The sequence below is a fragment of the Vigna umbellata genome, chromosome 1 (assembly GCF_029865625.1).
Source record: "Vigna umbellata cultivar VRB3 chromosome 1, Vumbellata_1.0, whole genome shotgun sequence".
NCBI classification, from domain to species: domain Eukaryota; kingdom Viridiplantae; phylum Streptophyta; class Magnoliopsida; order Fabales; family Fabaceae; genus Vigna; species Vigna umbellata.
The window spans coordinates 14,821,181-14,840,970 of NC_142165.1; the positions used below are offsets into that span (position 1 = coordinate 14,821,181).

At 42.2% G+C, this 19,790-nt stretch overlaps 1 protein-coding gene and 1 pseudogene across 1 annotated transcript; both read left to right on the plus strand.

Annotated features, from left to right (window-relative positions):
* The first annotated feature begins 82 nt into the window (after nucleotides 1–82).
* LOC148204757 (uncharacterized) lies at nucleotides 83–3,509 on the plus strand. The gene is made up of 10 exons (XM_088096965.1): nucleotides 83–1,349; nucleotides 1,434–1,559; nucleotides 1,642–2,234; nucleotides 2,308–2,389; nucleotides 2,463–2,552; nucleotides 2,642–2,764; nucleotides 2,843–2,971; nucleotides 3,057–3,160; nucleotides 3,245–3,335; nucleotides 3,408–3,509. Exons 1-10 carry the CDS (start codon nucleotides 738–740, stop codon nucleotides 3,507–3,509), a joined length of 2,052 nt encoding a protein of 683 aa, XP_087953091.1. The 5' UTR covers nucleotides 83–737.
* Nucleotides 3,510–17,914: 14,405 nt separating this feature from the next.
* LOC148204758 (uncharacterized) lies at nucleotides 17,915–18,561 on the plus strand (annotated as a pseudogene).
* The last annotated feature ends 1,229 nt before the right edge of the window (nucleotides 18,562–19,790 follow it).

Here is a 19,790-nt window from a genome sequence, read left to right on the forward strand (position 1 = left end):
CTCTCAAGGTCAATTCCCATGTCCACACGCGATGACATAAAGCATGCTGTAGAAAGGAAAATGTTATTTGGACAACAAAAGTTTGACACAGTTTTGACAACGGCGACGTGGCAGCTGTGCATTGGCTCAGTGAATTGAAAACAAACCAGAGAAAGTGAACCGGGGCGAGGGGTATTTTGGGTTTTCTAGATTAAAATTTTAACATTTGGGTTTGGCGGTTTAGGGTGCGAAAGACGTTCGTTCAAGCCTTGCTTCTTCTCGTTCGTTCAAGCCTTCTCTCTCGTCCGTCTTCTCTCTCGCTGTGTCGTCCGTCTTCTCGTTCGTTGAAGCCTTCGTTCTCTTTCCGTCTTCGAAGCTTCCATCCTCGGTTTCGTTCTCTCCTCCTTCTTCAAAACGTGCGTTGAAACCTTGGAGGATCTCTGTGGCTGTGTGTTCCATCTTTACCCTACCCACAGCGTTCAACCCTTCCATCCAAAGAGAAACCCTTACATTTTGGTGTAAGTAAAAATGGGCGAGCCCTGACATTGTGTTTTACTCTGTGTTTTTGGTTTTCATTAAGTTGAATGATATAATTGAGTGTGGAATGTTGTCTTCTTAGGGCCGTTGCAATGGAAGGGAAAAAAGCAAGTGTAAGAAAAAAATTAAATTTTTTGTTTATATATTATTTAATTATCTTACGGATTGTAGTTAGTAATAAATTTTTATGATTTTTTTTGTAGTGGCAACTTCTTATCTCGATGGATTCATCGATCATTATTGAAATGAATCGTTTACTCCGACAGTGTCATGTGGATCGGATTAGGATGTCACCATTTATGTGGTGTGTGAATATTAATAACCCTGTGGAGGTGAATTTAAAATTATTGAAGGTTATGGTTAGCAGGTGGGTTGGAAATGATAACAGTTTTAGAGTTAGTCAAAAGTTGGTGCCCTTTAGAGTTGTTGATGTGTTGATGAGCTTAGGTTTAGAAATAGGTGGTTTAGAGATTCCCTTTGATGAAGTAGTTGGTGGATTGGTTGGTGAAATGTTCAAATCAAAAACCATCAGTTTGAAGGACTTGACAGACATGTTTAATGTCATTGTTGATGATAAAAACATTGAAGTCGATGTAGTGTGTAGGTTATATATATTAGTTTGTTTGGTTGTTTTCTATTTCCCTAGGAAATCAAGGCATGTTTGTAACATGCCTTTTGGAGTGTTAGATGACTTAGACCGTTTGTGTCTATATGATTGGTGCACCGGTGTACATAAACACATTGTAGAGAATTTAAATAAATGTAAGAAGAAAATTATGGGAGCAGGTATCCCCCAGTCAGTCACTCTCAGTGGCAATGTGGCAGTGTTGCAGGTAATATGATATGTAGTTCACTATTTTGATGTAGTGCAGAACATTGTGAATTATGTTTGATGAAATAATTTTATGATGTTTTAGGCTTGGGCGGTTGAGAGACTTTCTTTGCATGGTCATCCTTCGCACCGGTTTTTCCCGCGCATAATGAGATGGTTCCCGTTTAAATCAAGGACCGAAAAAATTGAAAATATTTTTATGACCGGAGATGTAAGTGTTTTGTTTTTCGTTATTTTGTATGTTAAAATGGATTGTGTATTTTGTCTGAATTTGTTGTGTGCTATTGGTGCAGTTAAATATGGAGTGGTATATACGAAATGAAGATCGTCATAGGCCGGAAATCCGTGCAGCTTTCAACATGGATGACGGAGGAATGAGTGAAGGATCCTTGGGTGAAGGATCCAAGGTTGACAAAGACGATGATGAAGACGAAAGCTCTGATGACGGGGCATGGGAAGCAGGTGCGGAGGAGAGATTGAGGAAAAATAACGAACATATCAGAGCATTGAATGCCAAGATTGGAGTTCTGACTAGGGAGCTATTTGAAATTTATCAAACTCCAATCTTTCATGAAGAAGATGCATGTGCCACTGATGAAGAGGTTGGGGGTGGAGGTGAGGAGAATGCTGAAGTTGGGGGAGAAGAAGAAGGTGATGGAAATGAAGTTGATGACCCCCTAGGTGCACATGCTGAAGTAAGAGGGGATGATGAAACTGTTGGTAACATTAATTTTATTGAAATAGAAGATGATGGTGATGAAGGAGAACCGGAGGTCGTGCCATTGGCTATACCCCTATTGCGGAGTTTTGTTGGTGATCCAAGCACCAGTGTTGATGTAAACCAATTGTATACAGCAGTCAGCATCAGAGAGATGAACGTACACAGGTATGTGGTATGAATTGTAGTTGTGGTTGAGGAATATGTATTGTTTGTGATTGACTAATATTTGTATGTTTAGGGTTGTAAGCGAGATAATTGGCCAAAGCTTGAGCACGACTTCAATTTACACTTTGGCCCCAATGAAATACGTTGACAACATGGTTAGTATTGTCACATTTGGTTGTGTTTCATGTTATAGTTTATTTTAGTAATGTGAAATTTTTTTTTGTGTAGGTGGTGTTATTTGCTTGTACGGTCTTTATGTACTTTGAGAAAAGGTTGTGCGGTGTTGTTAAGAGGTTTCATTTTAGTCCGTTATACTCGGTAAATAAAATTTGATATTGTATCATATTTATGATTGAAGAAAGTATTTTTGATCGATTTTTTATTGATGATTTTGAAATTGTCCACAGTACCATATTCTTACAGATTATAGGAAACGTCCACAGAATCGCCATGTATTCACGCTTCATAACTATAACACTTATTTGCGTTCCGATCATTTTGGACTTGAAGAATTACCCACGGCGGACTTTGTGAGTAACCTTGAATTTGCAAATCTTGTCGACTTTTGGTTGTAAATGTGTTACTGAAATTGTTTATATTTTTTGTAGTTGTTTCTGCCATTTGTCCACGATGATCATTGGTGGTGTTATTCAGTGAAATTGAGGTCAATGGAGATTTTTGTGATTGATTCATTGGGGAAGGGGATCAGAGACCGCAAAAGGATAGACACAGCCGTTGTAAGATTCGACATCTTTCATTGTTGATTACCGTGTGATTATGACCTGCATTGTTTAAGTATTTATTGTTTTTGTTAACTGGTAGGCTGAAAATATGGCACGGTTTTTTTGCATCCTGATGAATATACCGGAAGGTAGTATTGGTCCTTTGACAGTTAAACAAGCAAATATCCCATCCCAACCAAACTTGTAAGTTTCTTGAACTGTACTGCCGGATTATATTGTGATGTATATGGGCAAAAGTAATCTGATGTTGTGGGTATATTATTTCAGACATGATTGTGGAGTAATAATGTTGAAAGCAATGGAAATCTGGGATGGAGATGAAAAATACAACGGGAAAAACATGCCTGAATATACAACTGTAAGTTGGAACTGTGTGTTTGATAATATTCTTGTATGTCCTGGTTTCTAATGTGGAAAATGTTGGTTTCAGGAGGAGCTGCTTGGGATTAGAAAGAAATATGTGTGTGACTGGATCCTGGACAATGAGAACATTAGCAGAATGGAAGCCCTACATCTATACGGCATTGTCTAGGATTGCTAAGAAATTATCAAATTTTGACATGTATAAGATGTTCAAATATGTACCTAATGTTATTTGACAATGTACAGTATGTGTTTGTAATAAGAATAGTGGTTGGATTTCGAAATGAATTGTTTTTACTTTGCGTTTGTGTTTGTTATAATGACAAAAATAGTGATTGAAAAATGAACGCAGCATTATAATAAAAATTTGAAAAGTACGAGACCATTTTCACTAAAATTAATGGTAATTAATGCGAAGGATTTGATCAATTTCTGAGTGGGGAGATGGGTGTTGGTGATTGATGTGAACGCAAGAAGCGTGGAGTGACCCGTGATGAGTAGGGGGACGAAGTAGTGCAAGGAATGAGTGAAACTGCTGGAAAAAGGCTCTGGTAATCGTTTACAGCACCCCTGTAAACGATTACCCGAGAGAAATTGGGAATTTGTACATAAAGTCCAACACAGGTACTCAGTCAGGTGAACAGGGGTCACCATTGGAAAAAAAAGTGACTTTTAGGCACTTCTGCAACTGTCTTAGGCTTGTGCAGGTGTTCCAGTGGTGGGAGAGGGTGGATGGTGATGTGATGTGAGGCCAAGGAGGGTGGGGAGACCCCTCATGAGTTGGTGGAGCAAGTTGTGCAAGGAATGAGTGAGACTGCTGAAAAAAGGCTCTGGTAATCGTTTACAAGACCCCTGTAAACGATTACCCGAGAGAAATTGCGAACCTGTACAGAAAGTCCAACAGAGGTACTCAGTCAGATGAACACAGGTCACCATTGGACAAAAAACTGACTTTTATGCTAATCTGCACCTGTCTGAGGCTTGTGCAGGTGTTCCAGTGGTGGGAGAGGGTGGATGGTGATGTGATGTGAGGCCAAGGAGGGTGGGGAGACCCCTCATGAGTTGGAGGAGCAAGCTGTGCAAGGAATGAGTGAGACTGCTGGAAAAAGGCTCTGGTAATCGTTTACAACACCCCTGTAAACGATTACCCGAGAGAAATTGGGAATTTGTACAGAAAGTCCAACACAGGTACTCAGTCAGGTGAACACAGGTCACCATTGGAATAAAAAGTGACTTTTAGGCACTTCTGCAAGTGTCTGAGGCTTGTGCAGGTGTTCCAGTGGTGGGAGAGGGTGGATGGTGATGTGATGTGATCTGTGTAGATTTGCTTGGCATTGTAGATCTGCAACTGTCTTCTGGACATCGCTTGGCATTGTAGATCTGCTCCATGTCCCTTATCCACTGATCAGCTTCGTCAGGAAGGCATTTCCCATCAAACTTTGCAGGACGATGCTGCAAGAAATTTTCCAAACTCCACTCAGCCTGATGAGTAGTGTTTGAAGCAGATGCTCTTGCGGTACCCCTAGTAGCTGCAAGAATCTCCATCAGCTGCCTCTGAGTCATTTCAGAATTAGCGCGAGCAGCTTCGAGATTTTGTGAATTAGTCGCGTTTTGCTGCATCAGAACAGCATTCTGCTCTTGTAGCCTTTCGATCACCGATTCCAACAATCTGGTGTTGTTGGGCACATCATGTTCATTGGTCTGTGGTGGAGGAGGAGGAAGTCTAGGTGCCATTGACTCTTTGGAACGGAGAAAAGAACGAACGTTAGTCCTGTTCAAAGAGTCGAAAATAACTCATTAAACGCAATTTAAGCACACAGCAAAAACACAGTGTACTCATAACCTACAGTGTCCTTAAAAGAACAAAACTGCTCTGATACCACTAATGTGACATCCCAAAAATACAGCATAAACCATAAAATCAGAAAATCACATTTAATAATATTTCAATACAGTTTTCCAACTAAAACAAAACAACGCTCAAGGACGAACGTGCTTGAGTACAGTCTTACAATAATAACAAAACAAACGTGCAAAGCCGCACGTCTTCAGAGTTACAAATGAAAAAGCCAAACGTACACGAAACTTGACCGAACGGTTTACACGGCACAAATACCGAACGGTCTATCAGAATAAAATAACAAGACAAGATGGTCGAACGACCACTCTAATACAGGCTACAAAACTGGCCGAGTGTGAGAACCTGATAATTAATACACACTAATTCATTCCCTGATCACTATTTTAATGCACCGTGACACGTCAAAATGCACTCACACTTCCACTGCATGCGCTTGCCATGTGTCACGGTTTGAGCATTCTGAGAATGGTTAGTGGGAGACAAGTGGCGTGTGGAGGTTGGGGAGTTTATTCTGCATAGGAAGAGAAAAATAATTCTGGAAACTCTCCCTCTTCCTCCTGCATGCTTCATCTCCTTCTCAGAATTTCTGTTTTCGATTTCTCTGCTTTTCTCTAAACCGTGTTCATCTTCTCCCTAAGATCACTCACTATCAATTCCTCCAATCCTATTTCAGACACCATAGAAGCCTTCCCTGCACTGTGAATCTCATTCTGATCCGAACAGAATTGAGAACTGAACTGGTAAGTTCTCATCTCTGCATCTTCGTCCATTTGGTTCATGCAAACCAAAATTCTGGTTGCATGCATGAGTTAGAAGTCTGATCTGCTTACGGTTTTGGTGTGTTAGATTAAGTGGAAGTGGTTGAGTGAAATTCTGATAGAAAGCTGTGAGAGCACGAGAGAAACTCTAAACAATTGAAGTGAACTGCTTGATAAGGTAAGGGAAGCTTATATGTTTAATTCATACTGCTTGATTTTATAATCTGAGTTGCATGTATATGAAATCTGATGTTTGAGCCTTATGAACGTTTACTGATATGGGATATGAATTCTGGTTCATTTGCATGTTGCTTTGGATACGTATGAAAGGTGTATGAATGTTATAGAATTGGAATGAGTGGATTGATTGAATCTGTCATGAATGAATACTGATATATGCATTATAAAGGTTGTGGTTGATTTGATTCAAATGCATGTTGATTTGATTATGTATGAATGGAATATGTTGATTGTATAGTTGGAATGATTCAAATGTTGAAATCTGTATGATTTTAATGTATTAAATATGGAAGGAAAGTTGTAAAGTTCATAAAGTTGAAATCTGGAAAAATTCTGCTAAAGTTGAAAAATCTGGAAATTACTCTTTCCCACTGATGAAGGACGTTCGTCCCTGTACGGTCTTAAACCGTTCGGCTTTCAGTAAAATTACTTAGATTGAAATTCTTTCATTTGGAAAGAATTCTGCTCGAGAACGAGCGTCCCCAGTTAATGGTCTGAGCGTTCGTCTAGCTCAGCAATGTTTAAATATTTAAGACTTTATAAATAAGTGACGTTCGGCCTTAAGTCGAGCGTTCGTCCTTAATATCGTTCGACCTTATGTCGAACGTTCGTTCTACAGAGCGTTCATTCTTATACTGAACGTTCGTCCGAACTGGCGCTCGGTCCTATACCGAAGTGTTCGTCTTAAATAGCGCTCGGTGTATATCCAGCGTTCGTGTTAATTCGTGCTCGGTCATTGACCTAGCGTTCTTCCAAAGCAGGGTTCGGTTTCTAACTGAACGCTCGTCCTTATTATTGAATTCTGAGCGAACGTAATTGACATTCGTCCAAAGTAAATTTCTGAACATTATTCATTGACAGTAAGAGTTGTTTTCTGTACTTTAAATATTCTGGTTATTTATCTAAGTTATTCTGTAAGATATTTATTCTCTTGATTCAATCTAAAGTTCTTGTACTCAACATCTTCTAAGTATTATTCTGAACTTCTAAATTCAATCTCATTTAAATTCTTTAAGAATTCTTAACGTCCATCAATGAATAAGAGTTCGTTTCTTTTGTTCAGAAACGTGAAATCAAAGGTTCTGTAATAAGTTCGTTTTATTTGATTAAAGAATGCATGATGTTAATGTTAAGAGAGTGGAACACAGAATGGAAAGATTATAACTATGAAAGGATTTGACGGTTGAACACTATGTGATATGATTATACGATTATGGATATTGGATGAGCGTTCCAGGGAGGAACGTCTCTTATATGATTGAATATTGAATTGGTAAAGTATGACTGTGGTTAGTTAATGCTGGCTTGGTCCATCCTGATATTCCGTGATGCTCATCTTCACGTAGAAGGGGGTAGTCATGTGTGGGAATGGCAGGAGGTCTTCGTATCCCTCACTTAGCAGGGGCGAAGGATTAACCTCAAGTGGAAGCTGATTAGGTATATCCCGGCTATTACACCACTTGTGTGCAAGGACGCCTGTAACTACATGGTTCATACAGTCCGGACGGTCTGTCTTATATATATATTTATATGTTAAATTATATGATTAAGTTACTTGATGAATGTGTGAATTGAATCATGAACTGTATGTATGTTGTATTTATTAAACAATATAAGCTTACCCTTGCAATGTTCCATGTGTTGTCTGCTGTTTCTGTATGTCCGTCTTGTCAATGCAATGATCATCCGTTGTGGATGTGAGCAGATGGCGAAGCACCCTTGGAATCATTGCTGGAAGAAGAAAATTTGGAGGATGCCACCTTGGTGGAAGTTGAAGTCAAATCGGAGCAGTAGGGATTAGTTCCGTAGTAGATATTAGATTTTTCTGTACTGTATTTTGACAGTTCTGTATACGGTTGTGCAGAATAGATTATTCAGAACTGGTTTTGTAGTTTGGCTGAATTTCTGAACACGGAAACTACTGTAAATACTGTTATGTACGTGCTGTATCCTTTTGAGCAGCTACTGTTTATATCTAAAGACTGCACTGTATTTTCTGTAAATGTAATTAGTTCTGATTAATGGAAATTTCTATTTATTGGGATGTTACATTTATTGGTATCAGAGCAGTTTTGTTCTTCTAAGGACACTGTAGGGTTATGAGTGCACTGTGTTTTTGCTGTGTGCTTATTGCATGTTTAATGAGTTATTATTGTTTTAACTCTTGGACATAACTAATGCTCGTTTGTTTTTCTCTGCATCCAGAGAACAAATGGCACCTAGACTTCCTCCTCCTCCTCAACCGAATGAGTCCGAAACGTCCAACAACACTAGATTGTTGGAAACCGTGGTGGAAAGATTGCATCAACAGAATACCACGTTAATGGAGCAGAATGCTACCTTGATGCAGCAAAACCAAGCTGCTATGCAAGGTTTGGAGGCCTCGCGTGTTCATTCTGAAAACACGCAAAGGCAATTGATGGAAATACTGGCTGCAACTAGAGGTGCACCTGGAGCATCTTCTTCTAACGCTGCCCCACCTGCAGCGGAATGGAGTTTGGAGAGTTTCCTCCAACATCATCCGACTAAGTTCAGTGGCAAATGTCTTCCTGATGAGGCGGACCAGTGGCTAAGGGATATGGAGAGGATTTTTAACGCCAAAAGGTGTCCGGATGAGAACAGGTTGGCGTATACAGAATACTTATTAACTGGAGAAGCAAGCCATTGGTGGACGAGCACAAGGGCCATACTGGTAGACGCTCACCGCCCTATTACTTGGGAAGTATTCCGTAATAAGTTTTATGAGGAATATTTCCCTGACAGCGTAAAGTTTGCAAAGGAGGTGGAGTTTTTACAACTGGCTCAAGGTGGAATGTCTGTATCAGAATACACCAATAAGTTTAAACACCTTGTCCGATTCAATACAATGGCCACTAGTGAGGAGTGGCAGTGCAGAAAATTTGAGAACGGTCTACGCAGTGATCTAAAAGTTGTAATTTCCAGTTTGTGTATCAGAACGTTCCCTGCTATGGTTGAGAGAGCCAAGGTGTTGGAGAAGAACTTGGCAGAGGCGGAACGACACAAGAAGCAACAACAAGCTAGTAGGGGACCAATTGTGTCCAGGGGAGGTTCTGTTCAAAGGAAAATACCTTACACTCGTCCAAATCAATCAGCCAATACGAGTGGTTCTCAAGCATTGATTCCTGTCGGACACACTGGACAAGGAAATATAACTTGCTTTCAGTGTGGGGGGCCGCATTATCGTTCATCCTGTCCTCAGCTAGTGGGAGGAAAACACTGCAACCGATGTGGACGAAATGGACACTTGGGGAACGAGTGTAATATGAGTGGAAGAGCAGTGATGAGACCACCAAACACGGGAAGAAATCAGCCTAGGGGGGGGCGAGCACAAGCAGTAGGCCGTGTGTACGCTATCACTGGAGCGGAGGCAGCAAGCGCAGGTAATCTTATAACTGGTGAATGCTTGCTGTTTGGAATGCCTTGTCATGTACTGTTTGATTCTGGGGCGACGCACTCCTTCATCTCGAAGGCGTGTGTTGAAAAGCTGGGAATAGTGGAGAGGGATATGCAGTTTGACTTGGTGGTATCAACACCAGCGGCTGGAGAGATTAGGACATCTACCGTGTGCATTAGATGTCCTATTGTGGTTGAGGGGCATAGTTATAAGGTGAACTTAATCTGTTTACCTTTGAAGGACTTGGAAATAATTCTAGGAATGGATTGGTTGGCTACCAACCATATTATTATAGATTGTGGGAAGAAGGAATTAGTTTTTCCCAGTGAAGAAGAGGAAGAACTGTCAATCACTGTTGGGCAGTTTAGGGAGGACATCATGGAGGGAGCAAGCTGTTTCCTCATCATGACGCATGAAGATAAGGAATTAGGAGGATTGGCAGAAGCACGGACGTCCCAGGAGAGCAGTATTGAACGAGCAGTTGTGAATGAATTTCTGGACGTTTTTCCAGAAGAGATACCAGGATTGCCTCCTGTTAGAGAGATTGAATTCACCATTGATCTGGTGACAACGGCAGCCCCTATATCTGTTCAACCATACCGTATGGCACCTGCAGAGTTGGTTGAACTCAAGAAGCAGATTGAAGAGCTTATGGAGAAGCAATTCATTAGACCAAGCGTATCACCATGGGGGGCTCCTGTGCTCTTGGTGAAAAAGAAAGATGGCAGCTCTCGGTTATGTATAGACTACAGACAATTAAACAAACTGACCATCAAGAACAAATACCCGTTACCAAGGATAGATGATTTGTTGGATCAGCTACATGGAGCAACGGTATTTTCTAAAATTGATTTGCGTTCGGGATATCACCAGATAAGGGTTAAGGAGGACGACATCCAGAAGACAGCATTCAGATCACGTTATGGGCATTATGAGTACGTGGTAATGCCATTTGGAGTGACAAATGCTCCAGCCATCTTCATGGATTACATGAACAGGATATTCAGACCCTATTTGGATAAGTTTGTGGTTGTGTTCATAGATGATATTCTCATCTACTCCAAAACCAATGCCGAACATGAAGAACACTTGAGAACAGTATTAACCGTGTTGAGGGAGAAAGAGTTGTACGCAAAGCTGTCCAAGTGTGAATTCTGGTTGAAGGAGGTGCAGTTTCTGGGGCATGTGATATCGTCTGAAGGTATTTCAGTGGATCCCTCTAAGGTGAGAGCAGTGTTGGATTGGAAGAGCCCGCGTTCAGTCACGGAAGTGAGGAGTTTTGTGGGACTGGCAGGCTATTACAGACGTTTCATAGAGGGGTTCGCCAAGTTAGTGGCTCCTCTTACCCGGTTGACTAGAAAGGATCAACCCTTTGCTTGGACTGATCTGTGTGAGGAGCGATTCCAGGAGCTGAAGGTGAAACTGACGAGCGCGCCAGTTCTAATTATTCCAGACACGTCCAAGCCATTTGAAGTGTACTGTGACGCTTCTCACCAAGGCTTGGGCTGTGTGCTCATGCAAGAGGGACGTGCAGTAGCATACGCGTCTCGCCAATTGAAGATTCATGAGAAAAATTATCCCACACACGATCTGGAGTTAGCAGCAGTTGTTTTCGCATTAAAAATTTGGAGACACTATCTATACGGATCAACATTCCAAGTCTTTAGTGATCACAAGAGCCTCAAATATTTGTTTGATCAGAGGGAGCTGAATATGAGGCAAAGACGTTGGTTGGAGTTTTTAAAAGACTATGATTTTGAACTGCTGTATCACCCTGGAAAAGCCAATGTAGTTGCTGATGCCTTGAGTAGGAAGGCCGTAAGGGTTTCTGCAATGATGGTGAAGGAACTGAACTTGGTGGAGAGTTTTAGAGATCTAAGATTACAATTTGATTTAGGAGAGAACGTTATAAAGTGCTGTAATCTTAGAATTTCCAGCGATGTGTTTGACAGAATTTGGATGAAGCAACGTGAGGATGAAGAATTGGTGAAAATTTTTAACGTGCTTGGTACAGATCAGGCCAAGGAGTTTAATGCTGGGACAGATGGTATGCTACGTTACCGTGGTAGGACGTGCATTCCCAATGACGGCGAACTGAAACGAATCATCCTGGAGGAAGCACATCACAGCCGTCTTAGCATGCATCCTGGCATGACTAAGATGTATCATGACCTTCGTTTGTCATTCTGGTGGCCTGGTATGAAGAGTGACATTGCACGTTTTGTGTCATCCTGTTTAACCTGTCAAAGAGCCAAGGCTGAACATCAAAGACCAGGAGGATTGCTGCAGCCTTTGGAGATTCCAGAATGGAAGTGGGATAGCATCTCCATGGATTTCGTGACTCATCTGCCACGTACAGTCCGAAACCATGATTCAATTTGGGTGATTGTGGATAGATTGACTAAGAGCGCCCATTTCCTGGCTGTTAATTTGAAGATGTCCATGACAAACTTGGCCAAATTGTACATTAAAGAGATTGTTAGATTGCATGGAGTTCCTTCAAGTATCATATCAGATCGGGACACGAGATTCACATCTCGTTTTTGGCAGTCATTGCAAGGAGAATTGGGAAGCAAACTGCAGATGAGTTCTGCATATCACCCTCAGACGGATGGCCAATCTGAGCGAACCATCCAGACTCTTGAAGACTTGTTGAGGACTTGCGTGATAGATCATATGGGAGTATGGGATGAAGTTCTGCCGCTTGTTGAATTCACGTATAATAACAGTTATCAAGCAAGCATAGGAATGGCACCATTTGAAGCTCTTTATGGAAGAAAGTGTAGAACTCCTTTGTGTTGGTTCCAAGAAGGTGAAACTGCAGTAACTGGACCTGAATTAATTCAGCAAACAACTGAGAAGGTGAAACTGATTCAAGAACGTTTGAAGACTTCTCAAAGCAGGCAGAAATCGTATGCAGATAAGAGAAGAAGACCCTTAGAGTTCTCTGCTGGTGATCACGTTTTTCTGAGATTGAATCCAATCACTGGAGTGGGAAGAGTTCTTCGTCCAAAGAAGCTTTCACCAAAGTACGTAGGACCCTATCAGATTCTGAAAAAGATTGGAGCAGTGGCGTATGAACTGGCCTTACCTCCTCAACTGTCCAACCTTCATCCAGTCTTTCACGTGTCTCAACTCCGGAAGTATATAGCTGATCCATCTCACGTACTGGAGTTAGAAGATATCCAAATTCGCCCAGACAGAACACTGGAAATGCAACCTGTTTGTGTGGAAGACAGCCGCACCAGACTCTACAAAGGCAAAAATGTTCATCTCGTGAAAGTGGTGTGGAATGCCAAGACGGGTGACTCAACATGGGAGGTGGAAGAGGCTGTGAAGAAATTGTATCCTCACCTATTCCCTGGTAAGCTTTAGAATTTTCGAGGACGAAAATTTTTGTAGTTAGGGGGAATGTGAGAACCTGATAATTAATACACACTAATTCATTCCCTGATCACTATTTTAATGCACCGTGACACGTCAAAATGCACTCACACTTCCACTGCATGCGCTTGCCATGTGTCACGGTTTGAGCATTCTGAGAATGGTTAGTGGGAGACAAGTGGCGTGTGGAGGTTGGGGAGTTTATTCTGCATAGGAAGAGAAAAATAATTCTGGAAACTCTCCCTCTTCCTCCTGCATGCTTCATCTCCTTCTCAGAATTTCTGTTTTCGATTTCTCTGCTTTTCTCTAAACCGTGTTCATCTTCTCCCTAAGATCACTCACTATCAATTCCTCCAATCCTATTTCAGACACCATAGAAGCCTTCCCTGCACTGTGAATCTCATTCTGATCCGAACAGAATTGAGAACTGAACTGGTAAGTTCTCATCTCTGCATCTTCGTCCATTTGGTTCATGCAAACCAAAATTCTGGTTGCATGCATGAGTTAGAAGTCTGATCTGCTTACGGTTTTGGTGTGTTAGATTAAGTGGAAGTGGTTGAGTGAAATTCTGATAGAAAGCTGTGAGAGCACGAGAGAAACTCTAAACAATTGAAGTGAACTGCTTGATAAGGTAAGGGAAGCTTATATGTTTAATTCATACTGCTTGATTTTATAATCTGAGTTGCATGTATATGAAATCTGATGTTTGAGCCTTATGAACGTTTACTGATATGGGATATGAATTCTGGTTCATTTGCATGTTGCTTTGGATACGTATGAAAGGTGTATGAATGTTATAGAATTGGAATGAGTGGATTGATTGAATCTGTCATGAATGAATACTGATATATGCATTATACAGGTTGTGGTTGATTTGATTCAAATGCATGTTGATTTGATTATGTATGAATGGAATATGTTGATTGTATAGTTGGAATGATTCAAATGTTGAAATCTGTATGATTTTAATGTATTAAATATGGAAGGAAAGTTGTAAAGTTCATAAAGTTGAAATCTGGAAAAATTCTGCTAAAGTTGAAAAATCTGGAAATTACTCTTTCCCACTGATGAAGGACGTTCGTCCCTGTACGGTCTTAAACCGTTCGGCTTTCAGTAAAATTACTTAGATTGAAATTCTTTCATTTGGAAAGAATTCTGCTCGAGAACGAGCGTCCCCAGTTAATGGTCTGAGCGTTCGTCTAGCTCAGCAATGTTTAAATATTTAAGACTTTATAAATAAGTGACGTTCGGCCTTAAGTCGAGCGTTCGTCCTTAATATCGTTCGACCTTATGTCGAACGTTCGTTCTACAGAGCGTTCATTCTTATACTGAACGTTCGTCCGAACTGGCGCTCGGTCCTATACCGAAGTGTTCGTCTTAAATAGCGCTCGGTGTATATCCAGCGTTCGTGTTAATTCGTGCTCGGTCATTGACCTAGCGTTCTTCCAAAGCAGGGTTCGGTTTCTAACTGAACGCTCGTCCTTATTATTGAATTCTGAGCGAACGTAATTGACGTTCGTCCAAAGTAAATTTCTGAACATTATTCATTGACAGTAAGAGTTGTTTTCTGTACTTTAAATATTCTGGTTATTTATCTAAGTTATTCTGTAAGATATTTATTCTCTTGATTCAATCTAAAGTTCTTGTACTCAACATCTTCTAAGTATTATTCTGAACTTCTAAATTCAATCTCATTTAAATTCTTTAAGAATTCTTAACGTCCATCAATGAATAAGAGTTCGTTTCTTTTGTTCAGAAACGTGAAATCAAAGGTTCTGTAATAAGTTCGTTTTATTTGATTAAAGAATGCATGATGTTAATGTTAAGAGAGTGGAACACAGAATGGAAAGATTATAACTATGAAAGGATTTGACGGTTGAACACTATGTGATATGATTATACGATTATGGATATTGGATGAGCGTTCCAGGGAGGAACGTCTCTTATATGATTGAATATTGAATTGGTAAAGTATGACTGTGGTTAGTTAATGCTGGCTTGGTCCATCCTGATATTCCGTGATGCTCATCTTCACGTAGAAGGGGGTAGTCATGTGTGGGAATGGCAGGAGGTCTTCGTATCCCTCACTTAGCAGGGGCGAAGGATTAACCTCAAGTGGAAGCTGATTAGGTATATCCCGGCTATTACACCACTTGTGTGCAAGGACGCCTGTAACTACATGGTTCATACAGTCCGGACGGTCTGTCTTATATATATATTTATATGTTAAATTATATGATTAAGTTACTTGATGAATGTGTGAATTGAATCATGAACTGTATGTATGTTGTATTTATTAAACAATATAAGCTTACCCTTGCAATGTTCCATGTGTTGTCTGCTGTTTCTGTATGTCCGTCTTGTCAATGCAATGATCATCCGTTGTGGATGTGAGCAGATGGCGAAGCACCCTTGGAATCATTGCTGGAAGAAGAAAATTTGGAGGATGCCACCTTGGTGGAAGTTGAAGTCAAATCGGAGCAGTAGGGATTAGTTCCGTAGTAGATATTAGATTTTTCTGTACTGTATTTTGACAGTTCTGTATACGGTTGTGCAGAATAGATTATTCAGAACTGGTTTTGTAGTTTGGCTGAATTTCTGAACACGGAAACTACTGTAAATACTGTTATGTACGTGCTGTATCCTTTTGAGCAGCTACTGTTTATATCTAAAGACTGCACTGTATTTTCTGTAAATGTAATTAGTTCTGATTAATGGAAATTTCTATTTATTGGGATGTTACACCGAGCGCCTCACTGCTCGGTCTTCACTTCGACATCAACCAGGTTCTCTTCATTCAGCGCCTCTTCCAAACGCTCGTCTCCCTCTGCTCACATCCACACGGATGATCATTGCAATGACAAGACGGACGTACAAAGACAATAGACAACACAAGGAAACGAAAGGGTAAGCTTACTTAATTTAACTCATGCATCAATCATACAATTCATTACATAATTCATCACATATCAAGGCATTATAACGCATGCACAAAATAAGACTCGACACGACTGACCGTCCGGACTGTATGAAATCTGCGTAGTTACAGGCGTTCACGCACCCGGGTGGTGTGGTAACTGGCATTCTCATCAGCTGCCACCCGAGGTTAGTACGTTCGTCCAAAGTACCTCTAAGGACGACGACCTCCTGCCGTTCCCACGCATGACGTGCGCCCTCTACTTGAGGACGAGCACTCACGGAACATCAGGATCGAACAGCCAGCATTAACTTCCCACAGTCATACATTTACAAATTCTCAATCAGGAGTCGTCCCCGGAACGCTAGTTCAACATCACAACTTTCTTTCCATCTCATATACTGTTCATCATTTATTACTCATCATTCTATAATTATTTTCATTATTTATAAGATTGACCATCAAAAACCGAACGTCTTGTCCTCACCAAGAAACGAGGACGAACCATGCTGACTGGACAAAAAGGACGCTCGTTAAGAATCAGAAAACGAACGCTACCGATTTTGAGCGAGCGCTCAATCTAAGACCGAGCCCCTGTTTAGGACGAACGTTCGGTATAGGACCGACACCCTTTTGAACGAACGTTCGGTATAATACCGAACCCCAATTTGAACGAACGCTCACATTAAAACCGAGCACACAAAAAGACGAACGCTAAGTTCAGAACGAGCACTATTAGGACGAACGCTCAGTTTGAGACCGAGCACCATTTTGGACGAACGCTCAATTCGGAGCACTTTTTGACGAACGCTCAGTTCAAAACCGAGCACAATTAGGACGAACGCTCAGTTTGAGACCGAGCACCAACTAGAGCGAACGTTCAGATCAAAACCGAGCACAATTAGGACGAACGCTCAATTTTGAGCACCTTTGGACGAACGCTCAGTTCAAAACCGAGCGCCATTTGGACGAACGCTCAATTCGGAGCACTATTCGGAGCACTATGGATGTCAGTTCTTATCAGACTCTTCTGGCCATTCTGGAGGCCAGAGCTGCTCGGAAAAACAAGGATTGGAGAGCCTTGCTTGCTCAGATTAAAAGTAAGACTGGTGTGAAAGTGATTAGGCAGAAAGATGAGTTTTGGAAGTACTACAAGAAAAGACATGTAAGAAAAAATAGTTCTGATGTAAGTTGTTATGTAGTAAGGATATTTATGTAATAACATAAATATCTTAGATATTTTAGACAGTTAAGATATTTATCAAAGCCACTCACCACATTTTTAGGTAAGGTGGTTATTTTTATTTTGCTTATAAATACAGTGACAGGACAAAAGTCCAGGTACGTTCTCTTTATGCTCTAGAGATCCTGAATAATATTTCAGAGCAGTATCGTAATCATTCTCTTGAGAGCTTCAGCTCCATAACTCACATCTGACTTGAGCGTCAGAGTATCTTTGCAGGTACCTCCCCCTCCTTTGGCGAGTATGAAGAACAACAATGATTGGAGAAAAGCACGCGTCCTAGACAACCAGCAAGCAACCCAGACAGTCAAGAGCAACAAAGACACACAGGAAAATGTACACCGAAACATTTTGGCGCCCACCGTGGGGCCGAGTGTCATCTCACAAAAACCGCAAGAGGAGCACTCGGCCTCGATGAATCACTTCCTCGGATAGAGCTACTCCATCAAATCGCTGCATCGCCACCAAGATTCTCCTCCGTAAGCCGTGACGCCACTGTCATTACCAGATCGAATCACACCCCCAAATCGGGTCCACCCATCAGCCTCCGCCGCGCCACCAACCGCTGCTGTCACGGAAGCACCATTAGATCACCTCCATCGCCTCCATGATTGCACGATCCGCAAATCAAAAAACCCTAAATTCCTAAATCACCTCCCAAACACTATTACGCTGATCCCTCAAGACGACGATGATACTGACCAACCTTTCTCAATTCTAAGTTCCACACTTTTTCTTATCAAATTGCTGGGTTAATAATGGCTGCCTCATCTTTGTCACTGACATTCCATATCAGAAAAACCCACAGCGGGATTTCATCTTTCAATTTTCATCCTCTCATCCAAAAGGGTAGACAATCTCTTAAATCGACCTTCTCATTCTCAATCCTTCAAGGTTCTCCCCATTTCAGACCTCCAATTGCAATTACCCCTTTCCCACTGACCCAAATACGAGCTTCTTCTGATAAATGCTTTGACCCTGCTGATGAAGCCGAAAGGTTACTGCTTTCTGGGGAAAAGCCAGTTAAATTCGCCTTCTGGATCATATTTTAGGCCTCTTTGTCCCTGGCTTGGTTTGCTGTTTCAAGGGATGCAAATGCTGCTGTTGACTCCATCAAAGCCTCTGGCTTTGGCTTGAAAATTGCCAATTCTTTGAGGAAATTGGGTTGGCCTGATGGGGTTGTCATCTTCACACTTGCCACTCTTCCTGTGCTGGAGCTTCGTGGTGCTATTCCTGTGGGTTATTGGATGTAACTCAACCCCACAACTTTAACAATCTTATCCATTCTGGGAAATCGCAGAACGCCGAAAACCCTAAATCTCCAAGTTGGGCCCAGGCGGAATCTGCCGTGTAAAATGCAGACACATTCCCGCCAATATGCAAGAGCTGGTGCGCAAAACTAGGGTTTCTGGTCAAACCCATTCTCCACGTCTTCCGCAACCCTCGCGCAATCCACGCACCGTTCGGTCCTGCCTCCACATGATCGACCATTTCACATAACGGACGTGCGGCTTCAAGCGTCCAGCAATCGGCCTCGCCTTCGTAGACGAACGCTCGACAGTCAATATGTGGACGAGCGCTCGTCCATCCATTTCAACGAGCGCTCGTCCATCCATTTCAACGAGCGCTCGTCCATCCATTTCAACGAGCGCTCGTCCATCCATTTCAACGAGCGCTCGTCCATCCATTTCAACGAGCGCTCGTCAAACCCATGTCAACGAGCGTTATAACACTGCTCGACACTCCACTCGGTTTAGGCCGCTCGGCAAGTAATGGGACGAACGTTCAAACCATCCCCGACGTTCGTCCACTCAGTCCCCAACGTTCGGTCACTCCGTCACCAACGTTCGGCCATCCATGGCCTCCCCACTCGGTCATCAACGTTCGTTCAGTCCGTCACCAACGTTTGGCCATCCATGGCCTCAACCATTCGGCCATTCGTTTCAATAGCGTTCGGCCAACAATGCTCTCTCGTTGACGTTCGGCCTAGAGCGTTCAGAACTTTGCTCATCATTAACGTTCGGTTCCAAGCGTTCGGCTATGCTCTTGTTCGGCCTCTGTGCGTTCGGTCACTCGATCTCTCTAACGCTCGTCCCCGCCTTTGGATTCGAACGCTCGACATTGAACGTGGACGAGCGTTCAAACAAAAGACCGTGCGTCGTCGACCTTCGGATGCGAACGCTCGCATATGCCTGTGGACGAGCGTTCAGGCAATCAGCCGTTCGTCCTGAAGCGCCACAAGCTCGCCTAGCGTACGCCAATGACGTTCGTCCTGGAACGTCCCTAACTCAGCCTCGTGTACGCAATGATGTTCGTCCTGGAACGTCCACAACTCAACCTCGCGTACGCAATAACGTTCGTCCTGGAACGTCCCTAGCTCAGCCTCGCGTACGACATTGACGTTCGGCCTAGAGCGTTCGTCTCTTCGCTCATCATCGACATTCAGTCACTACGTGCTACTCGACCGCTCGACAACTCATGTGTACGAGCGTCCAAACAGCCGGACGTTCCACCTCGACTTTCGGAACCGAACGCTCGACAATAAGTGTGTACGAGCGTCCAAAAAGCGGGACGTTCGTCCTCCCCCTTCAGACTGGAGCGCTCGACAGCGCCAGTAGACGAGCGTTCAAGC